This window comes from Centropristis striata, chromosome 6 (genome assembly GCF_030273125.1).
Source record: "Centropristis striata isolate RG_2023a ecotype Rhode Island chromosome 6, C.striata_1.0, whole genome shotgun sequence".
Taxonomy (NCBI): Eukaryota; Metazoa; Chordata; class Actinopteri; order Perciformes; family Serranidae; genus Centropristis; species Centropristis striata.
Genome location: NC_081522.1, coordinates 1,322,386 through 1,344,816, shown reverse-complemented (window position 1 = coordinate 1,344,816; position 22,431 = coordinate 1,322,386). Strand labels below are relative to the sequence as shown.

Genomic DNA, 22,431 nt, shown 5'->3' with positions numbered 1-22,431 from the left:
GCACCCAAAAAAGAAACAAAATTACCAAAAAAAGACACGAAATGACAAAAAAAGACACAAAATTACCAAAAAAGACACAAAAATGACAAAAAATAGGACACAAAATCACCAAAAAGACACAAAATCACCAAAAAAGACACAAAATTACAAAAAACAGACACAAAATTACCAAAAAAAGACAAAATGACCAAAAAAGACACAAAATTACCAAAAAAGACACAAAATTACAAAAACAGACACAAAAATCACCAAAAAAAGACACAAAATTACCATAAAAGACACAAAATGACCAAAAAAGACACAAAATTACCAAAAAAAGACACAAAATTACCCAAAAAAGACACAAAATCACCAAAAAAGACACAAAATTACAAAAAACAGACACAAAAATCACCAAAAAAAGACACAAAATGACCAAAAAAGACACAAAATGACCAAAAAAGACACAAAATGACCAAAAAAAGGACACAAAAATCACCGAAAAAAGACACAAAATGACCAAAAAAAGACACAAAATGACCAAAAAAGACACAAAATGGCCAAAAAAGACACAAAATGACCAAAAAAAGACACAAAATTACAAAAAAAGACACAAAATGACCAAAAAAGACACAAAATGACCAAAAAAAGACACAAAATTACAAAAAAAAGACACAAAATGACAAAAAAAAGACACAAAATCACCAAAAAAAAGACATTAAATGACCAAAAAGACTAAAAACACATGAAGACTTTAACACAGTGGAGACAGAGCTGACTTCCAAAATGATTTGGCGACCCCCAGAAATCATCTCGCGACCCCAATTGGGGTCCCGACCCCAAGGTTGAGAATAGCTGCTCTAGATCAGGGATGGGCAACTTTAATGCTGCAGGGGGCCACAATGTTTCATGTTCACTACCACAGGGCCACATATAGGACCGTGCACTTCACCAGATATGATGAAACTGCAACTTTAAATATGTTTACAGTGCAGTAACTTAACATATTTCATGCTCAAATGCATGTATAACAGTATAAATAGGAATACTAAAGGTTAGAAGCAGATAATAATAACTTACTGTGATTTCTTTTTTTCCAGTGCAAGAACAGCAGACCAACATTAATTGCAAGAAGTAATTTTGTGCATTTTTACGCAGCACTTTTATGATTTAATGCTCAAATGCATGTAGTTGTACTGAGGGCCACTTCGAGTGAGGATGAGGGCCGTATGTGGCCCCCGGGCCACCAGTTGCCCATTCCTGCTCTAGGGTGTAAAATTGAGAAAAGCTTTTTTTTTGGCCCCTGGCCCTCAGACAGAGAAAGTCCGCCCCTGAGATGGAATGTAGAGGAATGCTAGTTGGTCGAAGACCTTTCACAACCAAACAGATGTTTTCAGTTTTGCTGCTCATTAAACATCTGTCAGGTTCAAGTTGGGTGAAGCTTCCTGATGAAGGGAATGTGAAAAAAGGAAAATTAAAGTTGCTGGCTACCCTAACAGGCCCTGAGGACAGATCAATTAGGAAAAATAAGTGTAGGTGCTTTAAAGCAGCTGTTCTCAACCTTGGGGTCGGGACCCCGATTGGGGTCGCGAGATGATTTCTGGGGGTCGCCAAATCATTTTGGAAGTCAGCTCTGTCTCCACTGTGTTAAAGTGTTTTTCATTTTGTGTCTTTTTAGGTCATTTTGTGGTCATATTGTGTCTTTTTTTGGTCATTTTGTGTCTTTTTTTGGTAATTTTGTGTCTTTTTTTGGTAATTTTGTGTCTTTTTTTGGTCATTTTGTGTCTTTTTTTGGTCATTTTGTGTCTTTTTTTGGCAATTTTGCGTATTTTTTTCGTCATTTTGTGTCTTTTTTGGTAATTTTGTGTCTTTTTTGGTAATTTTGCGTATTTTTTTCGTCATTTTGTGTCTTTTTTGGTAATTTTGTGTCTTTTTTGGTAATTTTGCGTATTTTTTTGGTCATTTTGTGTCTTTTTTTGGTCATTTTGTGTCTTTTTTGGTCATTTTGCATATTTTTTTCGTCATTTTGTGTCTTTTTTTGGTCATTTTGTGTCTTTTCTGGTCATATTGTGGTCAATTTGTGTCTTTTTTGTCCATTTTGTGTCTTTTTTGGTCATTTTGCATATTTTTTTCATCATTTTGTTTCTTTTTTTGGTCATTTTGTGTCTTTTTTGAATATTTTGTGGTCAATTTGTGTCTTTTTTGGCCATTTTGTTTACTTTTTTTGGTCATTTTGTGTCTTCTTTGGTCATTTTGCGTATTTTTTTGGTCATTTTGTGTCTTTTTTTGGTCATTTTGTGTCTTTTCTGGTCATATTGTGTCTTTTTTTGGCCATTTTGTTTACTTTTTTTGGGTCATTTTGTGTCTTTTTTGGGTGATCTGAACTGTGCGTGTGAGATTGTGTTCAGTGAGTGGGGGTCACGGACAACATGCATGTTAAATGGGGGGTCGCGACTCAAAAAGGTTGAGAACTACTGATTTAAAGAACACTCCTTTTCTATATAGATGGAGGATAATGGTAACAATGGTGAATAAACAACAGTTTCTCTACAACCTCCCTCTACTGTCAGATTTGAGTGTATCATTGTCTTGGGATTAATGTGAAAATGAGACACGGATACATTTGGGACCCCTTTTAAAAATAAATACTGACGCTACAGGGACACACAAAAACCTGGTCCTGATTAATTTGTTAAGATACTATTTTGATTTTTACTGTAGGATTTGATCTGGTCTCACTCTACCGGCCCAAGCCTCCATGGGGCCCTCAGCAAAATTCAATTTCAGGGCCCTTTATTTCTGCCAATAATATTGATTATTGATCATTAACACACCTACAAACTCATTGCGGCTCTGGCAGTGTTGTTTACATTATGCTATTGTCAGCCTGATATGTCTTCACACATTTATGGGGGTGTCCCAGTTAAATACATAAATAATACCAATACAATAATGATACAAATGATACCAATGAATGAATGATGTCCAGAGTGTCACATGTGTTTTTTAATCTAAAATGTACACTGTAAAAAATGTTTGTAGAAATAACAGTAAAACTCTGTCAAATACATCAGAAATAGGGCGTAAAATTAAAAATTGTACATCACCGTATTAGACACTTTTAATTACCGTAAATCAAAGAATAGCACAAAACTTTTACTTTTTTCTGTCATAAACTGGAAGAAACATGTAGTTTTGCTGTAAAAATGTAACATTTTCATGCAAAATGTATGGAGAAATACCATGATGTGTGAATGAATGACACAATTACCCTAAAAATAACGGGAATATTCAGTCTAAATTACAGTTTTTGCTGATATTTACATTTAAATTTAGAATAGAAAATCCACTCACTGTAATTTTTACGGTGAAGTTCTGGCAACCACAGCTGCAGGTATTTTTCCGTAAATTAAACAGTATTTTTTTTTACAATGTATCACATTCAACTATAGAGTGACTTGAGGTTGATTTACACAACAATCCAAATGGTAAAGCATTATTTTTACTGTAAAAGTATCATCTGGTTTATTATTTTTGGAAAAACGTGAAAACATTCCTTTATCTTGGCGTTGTTGACAATAAATTGTATTTTTGTACAATAATATATCTTTGATCATATAGAAAGTGTCACTCATGCATGCAAAATATTAAACAAAATATGTACATATTTTTTGTTAATTGCTCTTTGGGGCCCCCTAGTGGCCACGGGGCCCTAAGCAGGCGCTTAGTTTGCTTATGCCTTGGGCCGCCTCTGTTTCATTGTCTTGGGATAAGACAAGACAGATACCATTACTAAAAATTGAAACATTCAGTCCGAGAGATAACTAGGGAATGGGTGGGAGACGACCATGTTAATTGTATATATATTCCATCACATCAACTATGGGCCTCGGAGGGTTAAATTGTACCAAAGCTGCTTTTAACCACACTAAAGTATTTATACTATACTCACCAAAGCATGATGAATAACTGACCACTCAGGAGACTGAAGGCACCATGATAACTCACTCAGCAGGCTCTGGTTTTTATAAATAGACGTCATTCTCTATTCTTAGCACATAATAACTGAAGCAGATTGCAACCAGAGTTTTTTAAAAGCATTTCACACTGTTTTAACACTCACAGCCACGTCATAAATCTAATTGAAAAACAACTGTTGTAAAAGAGCTTGAAAAGATGGCTGCCTGTAGATTTGGAGTTTAAATAATTACTTACATGTGGCCTTTATTACAATAAACCAACCCAAAGGAACTTGGGACATACAAGATATGTTAAATAGTGGTTCAAATTAAGTGTGAAAAGCAATATTTGAAGCCTTGGACAAATTTGATGTTAATTCACATATTAAACCTCTGAAGTTCAGGAGATTTTGGTTCAAATTTGTCAACTTCCTCTGCATTAATTTCTGTCTCTGTTTATCATCTTTCAGTCTGTCCTTACATCACATGCATGGCTCCTTTTTCTACACACAAACTTGGCTATCAGTCAGATTTTTCATTTTATTTTAATTAACAAAGTATAAAGCTGCCACGAACCCAAAATACAAACAAAAGACACAGGTCGTTTTGTCTTTTTTTAGTCATTTTGTGTCTTTTTTTTTAGTAATTTTGTTTCTTTTTGTGTCTTTTTTTGTCATTTTGTTTCTTTTTGTGTCTTTTTTTTGTCATTTTGTTTCTTTTTGTGTCTTTTTTAGTCATTTTGTGTCTTTTTTGGTCATTTTGTGTCTTTTTTTAGTCATTTTGTGTCTTTTTTAGTCATTTTGTTTCTTTTAGTCTCTTTTTTTGTCACTTTGTTTCTTTTTTTAGTCGTTTTGTGTCTTTAGTTAGACAGTTAAATTTGTCAACTTCCTCTGCATTAATGTCTGTCTGTGTTCAGCATCTTTCAGTCTGTCCTTACATCACATGCATGGCTCCTTTTTCTCCACACAAACTTGGCTATCAGTCAGATTTTTCATTTTATTTTAATTAATAAAGTATAAAGCTGCCAGGAACCCAAAATACAAACAAAAGACACAGGTTTCTATGGAAATGTACCATTTAAAAAAAACATTTATGAACACAAAATCAGCAGAAAAAAAAATAAAACAAAACTACAAAACAGTCTATTTGCATGTGAATTAAAAATAGCAATAATTTTCATCGTAGAAAGAAAATTCACAATTTAAAAATGGTCTAGAAACATAATTGTCACACTGTAAAAGCTCCTATGATTGACCTTTTAACTGGTTTTCTCAGCTTGTCTACATGTCATATATAAATAAAGTTATTACTGTATAGTCGGCCATCTTGGATCGAACATGCCATTTCCTGCTGTTTTTCACCATTTCCAGGCTGCATACTTTAACGAACTCCTCCTACAGATTTTACCCGATCAACTTCAAACTTGGTCAGTACCATCACAAGGCCTTTGGGATCAAAAGTTATTGAAAGCTTTATCGACGGTCACACTATGTGGGCGTGGCATGGCGGCAAAATATTTCAAAAAGCCCCGCCCCTTATGCTATATCCACGCCCCCTTTCATCACAGGACCATGTTGCATTCTTTAACAAACTCCTCCTACAGATTTCACCTTATTGCCTTCAAACTTGGTCAGTAGCATCACAAGGCCTTTGGGATCATGACGTGGCATGTCATATGTATACAGGATGTCTAAAAGAAGGAAAGTGGACATAAGAGACTTCTTTATAAGCAGTGGTGGAAAGTAACTAAGTACATTTACTCAAGTACTGTACTTAAGTGCAATTTTGAGGTACTTTTACATTACTTGAGTATTTCTATTTTATGTGACTTTATACTTCTACTTCACTACATTTTTAGGCAAATATTGTACTTTTTACTCCACTATATTTAGCTGACAGCTTTAGTTACTTTTCAGGTCGAAATTTAACATAAAAAGTTAAAAAATGTAAAGTCATGAGACATTTTTTTTAAGTTAAACCTCACAACAGTATATTAAGTGGTTAAAATCAGCCCCATTAAAAAAAAAAAAATTAAAGCACTACTTGCATAAATGCATCAACACAAATAATCTAATAATATATTAGATAACACATTACAATGAGTGGGGGCATGCTGCATAACGAGTACTTTTACTTTTGATACTTTAAGTACATTTTGATGCTGATACTTTTGTACTTTTACTTCAGTAAGTTTTGAATGCAGGACTTTTACTTGTAGTGGAGTAATTTCACAGTGTGGTATTAGTACTTTTACTTAAGTAAAGGATCTGAATACTTGTTCCACCACTGTTTATAAGTCAAAGTGTAAATGACTCAGATTAAAGCATCCTGCAACATTTTCACTGGCTCCCAATAAAGCAGCATCCAATTACAAAGCTCTCAATCATCTTCTAAACTGTTTTTGAGTTTTAAAGTGCTGATAAATGTATTATTATTTATTATTATTAGGGACCGAGCACCGAGGTGCGAGGACCCTAATAATACCCTTTGGTACAGGTTTACAGGCCTAGTTATTATTATTTTTATTATTATTATTATTATTATTAAGAGGTGGACTGAGAGGTTAAAATGAATAACAGAATTATAATAATTTATTGTAAATATTGCTTTCCTTGTTATCTTTTTTTCTGATGCTTGCTTTGGCAATATATACATTGTTATGTCATGCCAATAAAGCCAATTGAATTGAATTGAATTGAATTGAATTGGTTAAAAACAAAACAAATGAAACCTAGCCATATCTGAAGTCACACTGCCCCCTAGTGGATGACCTGCAGAAGTGACTCAGACATAACTTCAGTCAGAGTGATTTCTTATTTTGCAAACATAAATACCAAAAAATAATACCAAAAGTAAGAACTAAAACTCGAGGTGAGGCGTCATTTTCTCTCCTGAAGACCTGAGGCCATCAGAGACTGTTCATATTTTTATTTAAGAGGAATCTTAAGACTTATCTTTTGAATTTGGCTTTTACATGAACCATTTTTAGAGATTTTTCTGCTCATGCATCTTAGTGTTACAACATCTTGTCTTTATTTATTTATTTTTTGCTACTATTTATTAGTTTATTTTTATATATTTATATTTTGTCATGCTCTACTTCTTGTTTTTATTTATTGTTTTTATCTTTTTAATCTAGCTTTTTTTTTTACTTTTTATTGTCATTATTTACTTTTTATTTTATCTTACCTTACTTTGTTTTTTATTTATTTTATCAAATTAATTTGTTCACGCTTTGTTTTTAATGGGATGGAGGGTGTTTGCTTGTTTCTATGTTTTGTTATTATTATTATTATTATTATTATTATTATTATTATTATTATTTTCTCCTTTTTTATGTAAAGCACTTTGTGTTACATCTCTCTTGTATGAAATGTGCTATACAAATAAAGTCTGGGTTGGATGTTCATTTGGTAATATCTTTTTTTATATGAAAAAACATTTTTGAAATAAATATTAAAAATATAAGGTTTGAGTGCTCATGTGAAGACATCTGCTGTACAAAGTTTTCTTCTTCGTTATTAAAATCAAATGCTTATGACCATGGGAAAATGTTCAAATCAGTTTTTAATAAAAACTCAACTGTGCACACTTAAACACAGACACACTAAAGCTCTAGAACCAGAAGTATGAAGTCCTCCAGTATGACCAGACAGTCCAGACAACCCAACCAGTAGTTCTCACTGGGAAGACTGGTTTTGGCCAAACAGACACTTTTGTTTCAGTTGTAGTGATGGAAAATTGGTCTCTTTTTATTGATCCGGATCATTTGGCTCAGCTCACCAAGAAGAGTCGGCTCTTTCAGCTCCCTAATGGCTCTTCATTTTCCCACTTATACTTTTTTAATTTTATAATCCTTAGCTTTCTTTTTCCTTTTTTTTTTTTTTACCCTTTTATTTGTCTTTTTATCTCTAACTCTGTTTTGGATTGAGTTTTTATTACTATTTTATTGTTTTACTGTTTTTAGTATTTTATTGTTTCATTGTTTTTATTTATACCTATTTGTGTATGATTTATTCTATTTTAATAACTGTTCAGCACTTTGGTCAACTGAGGTTTTTTTTAAATGTCTATAAATAAACTTTGACTTGACTTGATAATTCAGCCAAATTTAGTGTCATTTTGACTTGTGATTTGTATTCGAACACATATATCACTTAAATGTCAATAAATTTACAATTTACAGTTGTAAAACCCCTTGTTAACTCTCTAACTTGCTTGAAGAAGCACTCAGCTACACAAAGCAGATAGAAAATGCCTATAAAAACCTAAGCATAGAAAATAAAAAAGGACTTTTGCTATTGACATTTTAATTTTTTAAAATCTAAACACACATACCTAACAAAAAAAGGAAAGTACTGAAAAAAATGGAAATTAAATACAGCAATCAAGTTAATGGGTTTTGTTAATGCCAACTACTGACTTCTGGACAAAAACAAACAAAATATTTTTGTATAAAGTAAAAATAATGTATGAATTATTATTATTATTTTTATTATTATATACATATACTGTTGCTGCCATTACTGTTATTACTATATACTGTGATATACTACTATTTTTACTATACTGGCCTTATTATTATTATATATTATTTTATCATATTATTATTATTATTATTATTATTATATTATATACTGTACTATTATTATATACTGTCTAGTCACAATAACATTATTACCATCATATCATCAGTAAAATTGCTATAATCTGTACCTACCAACTGATCTTCTTTTTAACTTCCTAAGTGTCTTTGTTCTATTCTGTGTTTCTTTATTGTTGTTTTTATTTATTCTAGTGTCATTTATAAACATACTGAGTATTACAGTGTATCGGTAGAACTAATGTTTTTTTATAATGCTGCCAGAGTTACTGGAAAGCAGCGGCAACAATCATTTTCCTGCTTCTGAACCCGAACAGAAAACAACTAAAGCAAAGTTCAAACCCTTAACTTGAAACACATTCATACAAACTGTCAATTCTTGAGGGACTGAAAGATTTTCAGGCAATTCCACAGCACAAAGACATGCAAATGAGGTGAGGGCAGAGTGTGCACCTTTAAAACATTAAAAAGAGAATCTGGAAGAAGCACCACAGGGAACTTCTGGTTCTCTTTTACTCATTCCTCTCATGCATTTTCCAAAAGAAAAAAAAATCCATGTGCCTACAGTCATGTGCAAATATTTATCGTCACACACAACTGAAACCTTTCAGTCGCTCACATGATGTCGGGGAAACATATTGTTACAAATATTACTGTCCTCTGGGAACCAGTCAATGCTCATGACAGGTCTTTTAGCCAAAAATCTATGTTGACAATAAAAAATCCCTTAATGTGAGCAGTTTTTGGAGCCCATGGCAAGTTGACATATTCAACAGAAGTCCCTCCACAGAACAACGTCCTATATCTCCTACTATATCACACTATACACTGCAAAAAAAAGAAAAGTTGGGTGAACTCAAAATTTCAAGGCAACAAACTTCGATAAAATTTTAAGTTGGACAATTAAACTAAATATTTTTGTTTTTGAGTTTGCTCAACTCTGAATTTCTCTGGCACGATTGTAACGCCGCTATGAAATGTCAGCTAATGTTGCGACCACAATTTTGAGTTAGCATTGATACGCTAAGGGCTACTCTTGTAGCTGTAACAAGCAGCACCGCTAGCATCAGTTAGCCGCTAGCATCAGTTAGCCGCTAGCATCAGGTAGCCGCTAGCATCAGTTAGCCGCTAGCATCAGGTAGCCGCTAGCATCAGTAGGACGCTAGCATCAGTTAGCCTCTAGCATCAGTTAGCCGCTAGCTTTCGCTAATGACCGAATTTCCCAACAAAGAAATAAGAGTTATCAGAACTATTGTCCCTTGTTGTGAACCCCAACTTAAAGATATAAGTAACAACAACTCACCAACTTGTTTTTGAGCAGACAACTGGCTTCCTTTGTTGTGCTAACTTACATTATTGCCCTAAATGTCAATAATTTATATTTCCAAGTTTTACCAACTTAAATCACTGTTTTAGGCCAAAAAATACAAGTTGGCTTTTTTGCAGTGTAGTGCCTATTGAGACTCCTGCTGTGTATAAAGCAGTGAAGCAGGCAACATGTGGATCCACTATCATTGTAGGTCAGCCTAACCTGGAACGCTCCAGGATTTCTATGTTTTACCAGGAATCTGCCAGCTGCACTGTTTCTGTGGTGATCCTGACTCTTTCTCTACCAGCAGCAGGTTGAAATTTGATGCAAACATTGACGGTATACATATGTAAAAAAGATGAACCAGCGTCTGTTCTTTATAAGGAGTTCTAATGTAGTCAGGACTCTCATGAAAATGTTTTACATTTGTACTTTCCATACACTGTATATAAATAATGGACGTAGTCACCTTGACGTCACCCATTGGTTTGTGGCCCGTTGGAAGCCTCGAGTTCAGCGTTATACTCGTCTCCATCTTGTTTCTGATACAGGAAGCAGACCATATTTGGACTGTGGAGGAGGAGAGGGATCTGATCACTGACTACAGCCTCTCTACACCTCAACCTGACTGAGAGAAGCTGCTGCTAATTCATGTTAGCATTAACTGGAGCATTAACTGGGATGTTAGTTTTGGCTAGCAAAAAAACAAAAACAAAATGTATCTTTCTTACCTCAGAAAACTGAGCAGCGACTCCTTGGAGTGTCTGTTAGTCCAACCAAACACTGAACAAGACATTTACTGAACAAAACGTTCAAATAAACTGTCATTAAGTGAAAATACAGTGAAAGGGTCAAAGTTATGAGACCAAACCGCTAAACGTCCTCTTTTATATCTATATAACGTTATATATAACTTTATTGACACGTTGCCGTGGATACGCATTGCTCTGCTTCTCTCCTGGTGACGGCTCGCCTTGTCAGTGACCTGTCAATCAAAGGTAGCCCCGCCCCCAAATCATACGATTCTTTATCTTCTATTTTCTTCTAAATGGGGCCATTATTAGAACTATTGACATCAAATTGTCTTGAAGATTTTTTACTAGTGATTGAGACCATAGTGTTGTCGTAAAAAAATAATCTGAGGTAATAAATCAAATGAGAAGTTTTCTCAATTTGTATTGAAATGAATGGACAGAAATGTTTTTGCAGCAAAATTTAGCACTCCCTGCTGGAATTTTCCGTAGAATGCAGCTTTAGGCACCTCCTGGTTTGCCTCCTTGCTCAGACCCGGAGGTTGCCGCCAGGGCATTTGCCATATATAGAGAAAAAACATCTCGACTAAATAAATCAGAAAGTTTAGCTAAGAGTCAAAGGGAAATGCTAAACTTCTGGTCATCATAATAATGTTGCGTCTGAAGAAACTCTAAACACTGTAGATAGATAAGAGACCATGAATAAACACAAAACACTGTAGAGCAGTAGTTCTCAACCTTTTTGAGTCGCGACCCCCAATTTAACATGCATGTTGTCCGCGACCCCCACTCACTGAACACAATCTCACACGCACAGTTCAGATCACCCAAAAAAGAAACAAAATGACCAAAAAAAGAAACAAAATGACCAAAAAATGATCAAAAAAGACACAAAATGACCTAAAAAAGACACAAAATGACCAAAAAAAGACACAAATTGACAAAAAAAGACACAAAATGACCATAAAATGCTCAAAAAAAGACACACAATGACCCAAAATGACCAAAAAAGACACAAAATGACTAAAAAGACACAAAATGACCAAAAAAAGGAAACAAAATGACCAAAAAAGACACAAAATGACAAAAAAATTATCAAAAAAGACACAAAATGACCAAAAAAAAGACACAAATTGACCAAAAAAGACACAAAATGACCAAAAAAGACACAAAATGACTTAAAAGACATAAAATGACCAAAAAAAGATACAAAATGACTAAAAATAGACACAAAATGACCAAAAAAAGGAAACAATGACCAAAAAAAGACACAAATTGACCAAAAAAGACACAAAATGACAAAAAAAGATCAAAGACGACACAAAATGACTAAAAAAGACACAAATTGACCAAAAAAAGACACAAAATGACCATAAAATGATCAAAAAAGACACAAAATGACCCAAAATGACCAAAAAAGACACAAATTGACCATAAAATGATCAAAAAAGACACAAAATGACCCAAAATGACCAAAAAAGACACAAAATGACTAAAAAGACACAAAATTACCAAAAAAAGATACAAAATGACTAAAAATAGACACAAAATGACCCAAAAAAAGGAAACAAAATGACCAAAAAAGACACAAATTGACCAAAAAAAGACACAAAATGACCAAAAAAAGATACAAAATGACTAAAAATAGACACAAAATTACCAAAAAAAGGAAACAAAATGACCAAAAAAGACACAAAATGACAAAAAAAAAAAACCACAAAATGACCAAACAAAGACATTAAGTGACCAAAGAGTAACACAAAAAAGGATTATGGGGACTGCCGCATTTATTTTGTTTTCCACTCACATAAAACCATATGTGCACTGTAGCCAAAAATGCTCATATTTACAAAAAATAAATCGATATACACAAAAGAATTATAATACAACAAAAGAAAAAGAAAAATCCTTCAGTAATCCTAACAACAACAACAGAGCAAGTACGAAGAAACTGTTGACACCTTGTAAAGTTTTTGTGCAGATTCTTTTTCTTACAAGGAGATAAAGTGTGTTTATATTACAAAACTCAGATGTACATCAAATATATGCAAGCTGCGGCCCACATTCTGGGTGTATGAGGGTAAAAAAACACTACAAGCCTTCTGACCATTCATCAATTCACTTGTCTTACTCAATACACCATTTCAGTGCAATAAATTTTGCTATTTAACAGTAATTACAAATGTAACTTAAGTATATCTGTATTTTCTTCTTGTGAGTAAATGTGTGATTTCCAATTTTAGCGGGTCAATAAACTGAACCAACAAAGGATAAATCCAAACTCTTGTAGTGTAGTAACGTATTACCTGGAAACCAAAAATAATAACTTATAAAAGCATCTTGGAACAAAATGCTGATGTGGAACTAGTGAAAACAGTTCAACAGGAACAACTGATGAAGAAATGGGAGAAAAATCCAACAAAACTTTGAATCCTCGTCTCAAATCGCGGCAGAAAAAATGTACTTCTTTCAGCTCTAACGCAGCTTTTTTAGAGATCATTTATAAAACAGCAGGTTGGAGGTTATGTCACAGTGATGGTACTCAAAAACATTATGATTTCTTTTGGTTATTGAGCCAGTCTCAAGTTAAACTCTAACTCAAATGAGTATCAATGAGAAAAAAGACATAACTGAAAATGAATGAGCCTAAAAAACAACACTCTCAATATGTTAGTCATTAATGTTTTTGACATTTTAGAAATTATAGTGTACAGTCATGGAAATAATTATTAGACCACCCTTGTTTTCTTTACAGTATTGTTAATTTTAATGCCTGGTACAACTAAAGGTAAATTTGTTTGGTAATTGTTATATAATAACAACAAAAATAGCTGATAAGAGTTTAATTTAAGAGCTGATATCTAGACATTTTTCATGGTTTTCTTGATAATGATTTTGGAAATATAGATAATACAATATAGATTTTGCTGCTTAAGAAATATGGCAATTTGTTTACGTTTTGGTTCTGTAGACACCAGAATTGTTAATAAATTTGAGAGCAAAGAGGAGGGAGAGGAAAAAAAAGACTTTTTGCCATTTCTGTAAAATAATCCAAATCAAACGCTCCATTCCCTCCAGGCTGGAAGAAAAGGGAAAATAAATTATTGTTATGCTGATACGTATATTCTTGCATTTGTAGTGTGTGTGGTAATAATTTTTTTAGAAATGATCAAGAAAACCAAGTTATATGTCTAGATATCAGCTCTTATATTAAACTCTAATGAGTTATCTTTGTTGTTATCATTAGATTTGTCCAAACAAATGTACTTTTAGTTGTATCGGGCATTAAAATGAACAAGAAATTGAAGACAGAGGGTGGTCTAATATTTGACTGTATATGAGAATCACTTGGAACTTGCAAAACTAAAGTTGTGTTAATGATGTGGGAATTTTTGTCCGATATTAAAATGAAAGTCCACCCCCAAAACCTCTAAAATGTTTCCTCTTACCTGTAGTTCTGTAAAAAATTAATCTGTTTAATTTACGGTAAAATACCGGCAGCTTTGGTGGTTGCCAGAATATCCCCGTAAAAAATACAGTGAGTGGGTTTTCTACTGTAAAAAAAAAAAAAAAATCTGTATCTGTCTATCTGTAATTTAGACTAATAATAATAATAATAATAATAATACAGACTGAATAATCTTTTTATTTTAAGAGTAATGGTATCATTTTGACATTTTGGTATTTACATGAAACTGTGTGTTTCCTAATTTATGACAGTAAAAGTAAAAGTTTTGTGCTATTCTTAGATTTACGGTAATTAAAAGTGTCTACTACGGTGATATACAATTTTTAATTTTACGGCCTATTTCTGATGTCATTTACTGTAATTTCTATCAACATTTTTTGGTTTGTTGTGTAAGTTGCCAACTGCTGGAGATATCAGCCTTCTATTGATTAGAATGGAACGAGATAACACAACGTTTGTGTTGCTCGGAGCAGCAAAAAACACACATTTTTAAAAAAAATTCTACTATATATCTATACATCTCTTTCCGAAAATAATGATCCGCTTACTCGAGAGAACTCACATGTTAAAATTATATCAGGAAGAAAATTGTTTCGATATTTAACTGCTCAAAAACAAAAGAAGGAGTAACTTAGGGAACTATTTGGGGGGAATAAAGGAGAGAAAAGAGAAAGTAAATCTGTCCGGCTGATATCTTCAACACTCTATCAGTCTAGATTGCTTTGGTGTGAGTTATAAATAGCACTACAGGTAAGAGGAAAAACATGTATTTTTTAGATTTGGGGGGATTTCTGTCCAACATCAGCTCTCACCCAGTGATTTTAATGATGCTAAAGCTATCGATTGATAGCATCAGTCTTCCTGAAAGTACACTGCTAAGGAAATGAAAAGAGTAAAAAAAAAAACTCAACTTATATCTCTTACCTGGCGCTGCCTATTAGTGAATTCACTGTTACAGAACATAAGAAGTTCACAACTTGTTTGTTGAAAACATAAAAACATGCAAAACCTGTCGACGTCCCAACGTTGATCCATGAAAAGCTCAGAGCTCGAATATCCAGAGAGTCTGATGGGAAACAAGGTTTTTGCAGAGGAAAACCCAGTATGTGTTGAACTGGAGCCACAGTGGGACCAGTTCACTGTTGTTGGTCCAAAAAAAAAAAAAATGTCTCCTGTGATGGTCCCATGTCAGACTTATGACCATGTGAACAATATAGATTTTGCTGCGGAACAAATATGGCAATTTGTTTACATTTTGGTTCTGTAGACACCAGAATTAGTTATTAAATTTGAAAGCAAAGAGGAGGGAGAGAAAAAAATAATCCAAAAAAAAAAAGACTTTTTGCCAGTAGCAGCTAGTTTGATGATCAGTCTTTCTGTAAAATAATCCAAATCAAACGTTCCATTCCCTCCAGGCTGGAAGAAAAGGGGAAATAAATTATTGTTCTGCTGACATACACTACCGGTCAAAAGTTTTAGAACACCCCAATTTTTCCAGTTTTTTATTGAAATTCAAGCAGTTCAAGTCAAATGAACAGCTTGAAAGGGTCCAAAGGTAAGTGGTGAACTGCCAGAGGTAAATAAAAAAAGGTAAGCTTAACCAAAACTGGAAAATAATGTACATTTCAGAATTATACAAGTAGGCCTTTTTCAGGGAACAAGAAATGGGTTAACAACTCCATTTTCAAGTCCATTTTTGAATTCTTTTCATGTCTATGTAAGTCATTTTGTGTCTTTTGGCGTCTTTTTTGTCATTTTGTGTCCTTTTTTTGGGTCATTTTGTGTCTTTTTTAAGTCATTTTGTGTCTTTTGGCGTCTTTTTTGTCATTATGTGTCCTTTTTTTGGGTCATTTTGTGTCATTTTTAAGTCATTTTGTGTCTTTTGGCGTCTTTTTTGTCATTTTGTGTCCTTTTTTTGGGTCATTTTGTGTCTTTTTTAAGTCATTTTGTGTCTTTTGTCGTCTTTTTTGTCATTTTGTGTCCTTTTTTTTGTCATTTTGTGTCTTTTTTAAGTCATTTTGTGTCTTTTGGCGTCTTTTTTGTCATTTTGTGTCTTTTTTGGGTCATTTTGTGTCTTTTTTTAGTCCTTTAATCCAACATAAAATGTGATTTTGAATCTTTTTTTTACTTTCAAAACACTATCATGCTCAATAAAGAATTTTAAATGTTGCAAATGTGCATTAATTTCAGAGTACACTGAGACATTAAACTGCATAATTTTCAATTAAATTCTGGAAAAGTTGGGTGTGTTCTAAAACTTTTGACCGGTAGTGTATTCTTGCATATGTGCGCATATGTCCGGTGTGTGTCTGCTGATTCTCATTAGTGGGCTCATTAGTTATGATTCATCCCAGCAGCAGCCCCGACAGGGCGTTCAGGTCTCTCATGTACGGGTTGTCGCTGAGGATGCGGTCGATTCGCTGCTTCTGGTCGGGGAAGATGTCGTACAGCTTTCTCTTCAGCTCCGACGTCTCCCCCGGCGACCGCTGGGGAGGGGGGGAGGGCGAGGGGGAGGGGGAACGGCGAGGCGGGTGCCATTCAGGAGGACCGGAGTGGGGCCAGTGCACGGTGGGGTGGGGGGGCAGCAGGGAGGGCGGGGGCCGGGGGGTGGTGGAGGCGGGGGGCCGAGGAGCAGGGTGGAGCGCCTGGACGTAGACCGGCTGCTGTTGCTGGGACGACGCCCGGAACTCTGGTGGTCTGAGGAGGGGAGGGGTCGCTGGAGTCCTCCTGGTGGAGACACAGAGAGAGAGAGAGAGAGAGGTAAGAAAATATGAACTAATTAGAGAAACATGTTTCCAAAAATTTGAATCCGTCAAAAAAGGTTTTTTAAAATGGTCAGATGAGGAAAAACTGCCGCTCCTCCTCGGGGAAGAGTCACAGAGCTGTGGATTAGATTAGCAGCAGTTTCTATGTTTCAATTTTGTGTCTTTTTTAATAATTTTGTGTCTTTTTTAATAAGTCTTTCTTTTTTTATATAATTTTGTGTCTTTTTAAAATAATTTTGTGTCTTTTTTGTAATTTTGTGTCTTTTTTGGTAATTCTGTTTCTTTTTAAAGTAATTTAGTATTTTTCTGTCAGTTTGTGTGTTTTTTGGGTCAATTTGTGTCTTTTTTTTTTAGTAATTTTGTGTCTTTTTTGTCATCTTATGTCTTTTTTTTAGTAATTTTGTTTCTTTTTTGGTCATTTTGTGTGTTTTTTTGGTCATTTTGTGTCTTTTTTTTTTTAGTAATTTTGTGTCTTTTTTTTGTCATCTTGTGTCTTTTTTTTTTAGTAATTTTGTGTCTTTTTTGGTCATTTTGTGTGTTTTTTTAAGTAATTTAGTTTTTTTTAGATTAGCAGCCGTCTATGTTTCTGCCTGTCAATTTTGCGTCTTTTTTAATAATTTTGTGTCTTTTTTAATAATTATTTCTTTTTTTAAATAATTTTATGTCTTTTTTTGGTCATTTTGTGTCTTTTTAAAATAATTTTCTGTCTTTTTTTTGTAATTTTCTGTCTTTTTTTGGTAATTCTGTTTCTTTTTAAAGTAATTTAGTTTTTTTCTGTCAGTTTGTGTGTTTTTTTGGTCAATTTGTGTCTTTTTTTTTTTAGTAATTTTGTGTCTTTTTTTGTCATCTTGTGTCTTTTTTTTTAGTAATTTTTGTTTCTTTTTTTGTCATCTTGTGTCTTTTTTTTTAGTAATTTTGTGTCTTTTTTGGTCATTTTGTGTGTTTTTTTAAGTAATTTAGTTTTTTTTAGATTAGCAGCAGTCTAGAGAGGGAGAGAGAGAGAGAGAGAGGGAGAGAGAGAGAGAGAGAGAGAGAGGGAGAGAGAGAGATGTAAAAAAATATGAACTAATTAGAGAAACATATTTCCCAAAATTTGAATCCGTCAAAAAAGGTTTTTTAAAATGGTCAGATGAGGAAAAACTGCCGCTCCTCCTCGGGGAAGAGTCACAGAGCTGTAGATTAGATTAGCAGCAGTTTCTATGTTTTTGCCTTTCAATTTTGTGTCTTTTTTAATAATTGTGTGTCTTTTTTAATAATTCTTTCTTTTTTATATAATTTTGTGTCTTTTTAAAATAATTTTGTGTCTTTTTTTGTAATTTTCTGTCTTTTTTTGGTAATTCTGTTTCTTTTTAAAGTAATTTATTTTTTTTCTGTCAGTTTATGTGTTTTTTGGGTCAATTTGTGTCTTTTGTAATTTTGTGTCTTTTTTAATAATTCTTTCTTTTTAAAATAATTTTGTGTCTTTTTTTGGTCATTTTGTTTCTTTTTAAAATAATTTTGTGTCTTTTTTTTGTAATTCTTTCTTTTTTATATAATTTTGTGTATTTTTTAATAATTCTTTCTTTTTCATATAATTTTGTGTCTTTTTTTGGTCATTTTGTTTCTTTTTTTAATAATTGTGTGTATTTTTTAATAATTCTTTCTTTTTTATATAATTTTGTGTCTTTTTTTGGTCATTTTGTGTCTTTTTAAAATAATTTTCTGTCTTTTTTTTGTAATTTTCTGTCTTTTTTTGGTAATTCTGTTTCTTTTTAAAGTAATTTAGTTTTTTTCTGTCAGTTTGTGTGTTTTTTGGGTCAATTTGTGTCTTTTGTAATTTTGTGTCTTTTTTTGGTCATTTTGTGTCTTTTTAAAATAATTTTGTGTCTTTTTTTTGTAATTTTCTGTCTTTTTTTGGTAATTCTGTTTCTTTTTAAAGTAATTTAGTTTTTTTCTGTCATTTTGTGTGTTTTTTGATCATTTTGTGTCTTTTTTTTAGTAATTTTGTGTCTTTTTTGGTCATTTTGTGTCTTTTTTGGTCATTTTGTGTGTTTTTTTAAATAATTTAGTTTTTTTTAGATTAGCAGCACTCTATGTTTCTGCCTGTCACACACAGAGACAGCCAGTGACACACAGCTGTTGGTTGTTTTGTTTTTATTTATTTATTTATTTATTTTCTCTTCTTTTTTTTTTGTTGACATCTACATTTTGCCAACTTCAAGTCTAGTTTTGAGTTTCTACAGCTAGACAAGCTTTCCTCTCATTTGCACTTGGCTCCTCGCTGCATTCTGACAAAGTCATATTAATAAATTCAAATTCAAATTCAAATTCAAGGATCTTTTGAATCTCTCCGTCCTGCAGCAGAGAGAGAGGAGCCGTCCACTGCTGTTGTTTTGCTCCATAAAGGTTTTGTGTAGCAGATGATCTGGTATTTAAAGATGGCCTCCAACATGTTGACAGGTCATCTCTCCACCACCTCCTCCAGTGGCTCCAACCTGGCTCCAACCACAGAACCAGCTCTGTAGACCAGAACCAGCTCTGTAGACTAGAACCAGCTCTGTAGACCAGAACCAGCTCTGTAGACCAGAACCAGCTCTGTAGACCAGAAGCAGCTCTGTAGACCAGTACCAGCTCTTTAGACCAGAACCAGCTCTGTAGACCAGAACCAGCTCTGTAGACCAGTCTGATCATCTCTGTGTGTGGTGCTGCCTCCCCAGCAGACTGCAGCATAAAACAACACACTACCACCACAGACTGATAAAACATCTGCAGCATCTCACTACACATGTCCAGAGATCTGAGCTGAGAGAAGAAAAAGAGGAGGCTCCGCCCCTTTTAGTAGAGAGCGTCTGTGTTTAGGGACCAGTCCAACTTATTATCCAGGTAAACACCTAGATACTGTGAGCAACACCTCCATGTCCACCCCACAGGTGTTCACTGGCTGAAGGGGGGCTTGAACCTGCAGAAATCTCTGATCATTTCCTGTCTTTGAGGTGTTCAGGAGGAGATAGTTCTTCTGAAGGCTTTTATCAGATCCCTATATTCAGATTCCTGTCCATTCCTGATACACGCCACAACAGCAGTGTCGTCAGAGTACTTCTGGATTCAGGACTCAGAGTTGTATTTGAAGTCTGCTGTGCATTATTACTTATTAGTAATGTTGGTAGGCTAATTTAGATTTAGTAGGCTGTTACATCTTCATTGTGGGGCTCAAAATAAGGTTTGCGGCTCCGTTCTGACATTGAGTTTAAGGGGTAGGACTCGATAAATTTTTTTACTTCTTCCTACCCCCTTTCGAGCTTGCAGAAAGTGTCTGTTTTTTCAATTTTTTTTGCTTTTTTTGTTTTGTTTTTTATTTATTCATCTATTAATATTTAAACTTGTTTTTTTAATGCTTGCATGTTCGAAATAAAGACAATCAATCAATCAATTTCTCTCTCTTTTTTTTTTTCCAACAGTGGCTCTTTTGTTAGTAAAGGCTGGTCTAACCTTACACACATTTGCAGAGAAAACACACCTGCTGTCTTTCCGCAGGAAGATGTCTAGATCAGGTCCGTTCTTCCCCAGAGGGTCATCCGGGATCATAAAGTGGTCCTCCACAAAAGTAAACTGAAGCAACCTATCAATGAAAAGAAAAGAAATATGACCATTTCATTTAGTAAACTACAATTCTCCCAATATTAGAAAAAGAAAAAGAACAAAGGTAAGGGTGTAGCATGAAAGCCATTGTATTTCCTGAATCACAACCGGTCTATTACCACATTAGTGCAAACTGTTTCATGTGGCAGTGTAGTAGTCCATCCACAAATTTGCCATTTTGATATTGCACCGTGTTCTGATGTTAATGCACATTATCTAGCTTGTAGTCTAGACGGAATTGTCCAAAAAGTGAAAGTGAGGAGCATTTATGGGTACAAGTCGGGAACTGGCCTACTTTACTCATTTCAAGGGTGCTGAATCCCCCCAAAAAATGGTTCCCAAGCGAAATTTTGAGTTTTTTGACCTTCTCATTTGCATATCAATATGGCGGCCGTTGGTCGTTGGACCATTTTCCCCAAGTTTTTTTGTAAGTAGGCAATCAAAGATGAGGAAATTAAGTTTCTGGATCTATAGTCTAGAGTCAGAGCAAGGATATAGTGGAGGCTCAGTGTCTTTTTTATGTATATATATATGCAAAATACCAACTGGAACATTTAGTCCAGTTAGTCAAGTCATATTGATTGAATATTTATGTCGGCCTTAAAAAATGACACAAATAATGCTTAATTTCACCTTAAAAGTTGGTATTTTGCTTAATTAAGCATTATTTGTGTCATTTTTTAAGGCCAACATAAATATTCAATCAATATGACTTTTAAATGTTCCAGTTGGTATTTTGCATATATATATATATATATATATATATACATAAAAAAGACACTGAGCCTCCACTATATCCTTGCTCTGACCCTAGACTATAGATCCAGAAACTTAATTTCCTCATCTTTGATTGCCTACTTACAAAAAAACTAAGGGGAAATGGTCCAGTGACTGAGCAAGATGGGCAATTTGGTGGCCATTTGATACAAATGAGAAGGTCAAAAACTCAAAATTTCGCTTGGGAACCATTTTTTTTGGACTCAGCACCCTTGAGATCTGTAAGGTAGGCCGGTTCCTGACTTGTACCCATAAATGCTCCTCACTTCTTATTGGAGGCCTTTATTCTGAAATCCGTCTAGAATATTGGCTTCACAACCTTCTCCTGGAGGAGAGTTGAACCCAGGTCAAAGTAATCAGCCTCAACTAGTCAGACTAGTCTAACCAGGAATTAATCATATGATGAGACACAGGTCATGAACAGGCTGAACCACAGGAGTGTGTCAGACGCTGGCTTCCTGATGCTGTAATTGCCCTACCTTTATTAAATTCTATTAAAACAAAATGAACCTGAAAATGATTATAGTTCTAATTGTATTTGCTTGTGTACACATCACTAGTCAAACAGATGATTCTTTCCCTCCACAAATGTTACTTCAGGGACTGTTTATTCTTGCTGTAAGCTCTAAAAGATAGTAAATGTTAATAAAATAACAAAACTACACCCTAAACATTAGTGAGTAATGGAAGGTATTATCATATGACTGAGCTGTGTATACATAAGATCAAACAATAACCTCTCTTGAATGATCTTGCGCCAGGTCTCCGAGGTTTGGACAAAGTCCCTCAGGTTGTCATTGGTTACGATGATCCCGTCTGTTTTCTCTGCTAGGTGGAGCAGGAACCTGGCGGAGAGAGAAAGAGACATTAGACATTCTGGGTTTTCCCCGTGTTCACAGGTCAGAGGCAGAGGAAACACCTTAATTGCTGAGTCAAGATGACTTTTTATGTTGACATTATCTTAATGTTTACCAAGCCCAAAGGAGCTGATATATCTGAGAACTGATCATATTCACAGCTATCTGGCTCTCACACTCATCATTTAAACACCTTCAATCACCTTGTGTCTTTTTTTAGTCATTCTGTGTCTTTTTTGGGTCATTTTGTGTCTTTTTTTGGTAATTTTGTTTCTTTTTTGGGTCATTTTGTGTCTTTTCTGGTCATTTAGTTTCATTTTTTGGGTCATTTTGTGTCTTTTTT

At 34.1% G+C, this 22,431-nt stretch overlaps 1 protein-coding gene across 1 annotated transcript in view; it reads right to left on the bottom strand.

Moving 5' to 3' along the window:
* Positions 1-15,765: 15,765 nt before the first annotated feature.
* Positions 15,766-22,431, bottom strand: part of n4bp1 (nedd4 binding protein 1) — a 42,900-nt gene continuing 36,234 nt past the window's right edge. Inside the window, exons 10-12 of the mRNA XM_059334470.1 lie at positions 21,969-22,076; positions 20,333-20,434; positions 15,766-16,798 (exon numbers count right to left, since the gene is read on the bottom strand). Coding sequence (XP_059190453.1) covers positions 16,417-16,798; positions 20,333-20,434; positions 21,969-22,076 — 592 coding nt within the window. The 3' untranslated portion in view covers positions 15,766-16,416. The remainder of the gene's footprint in view (positions 16,799-20,332; positions 20,435-21,968; positions 22,077-22,431) is intronic.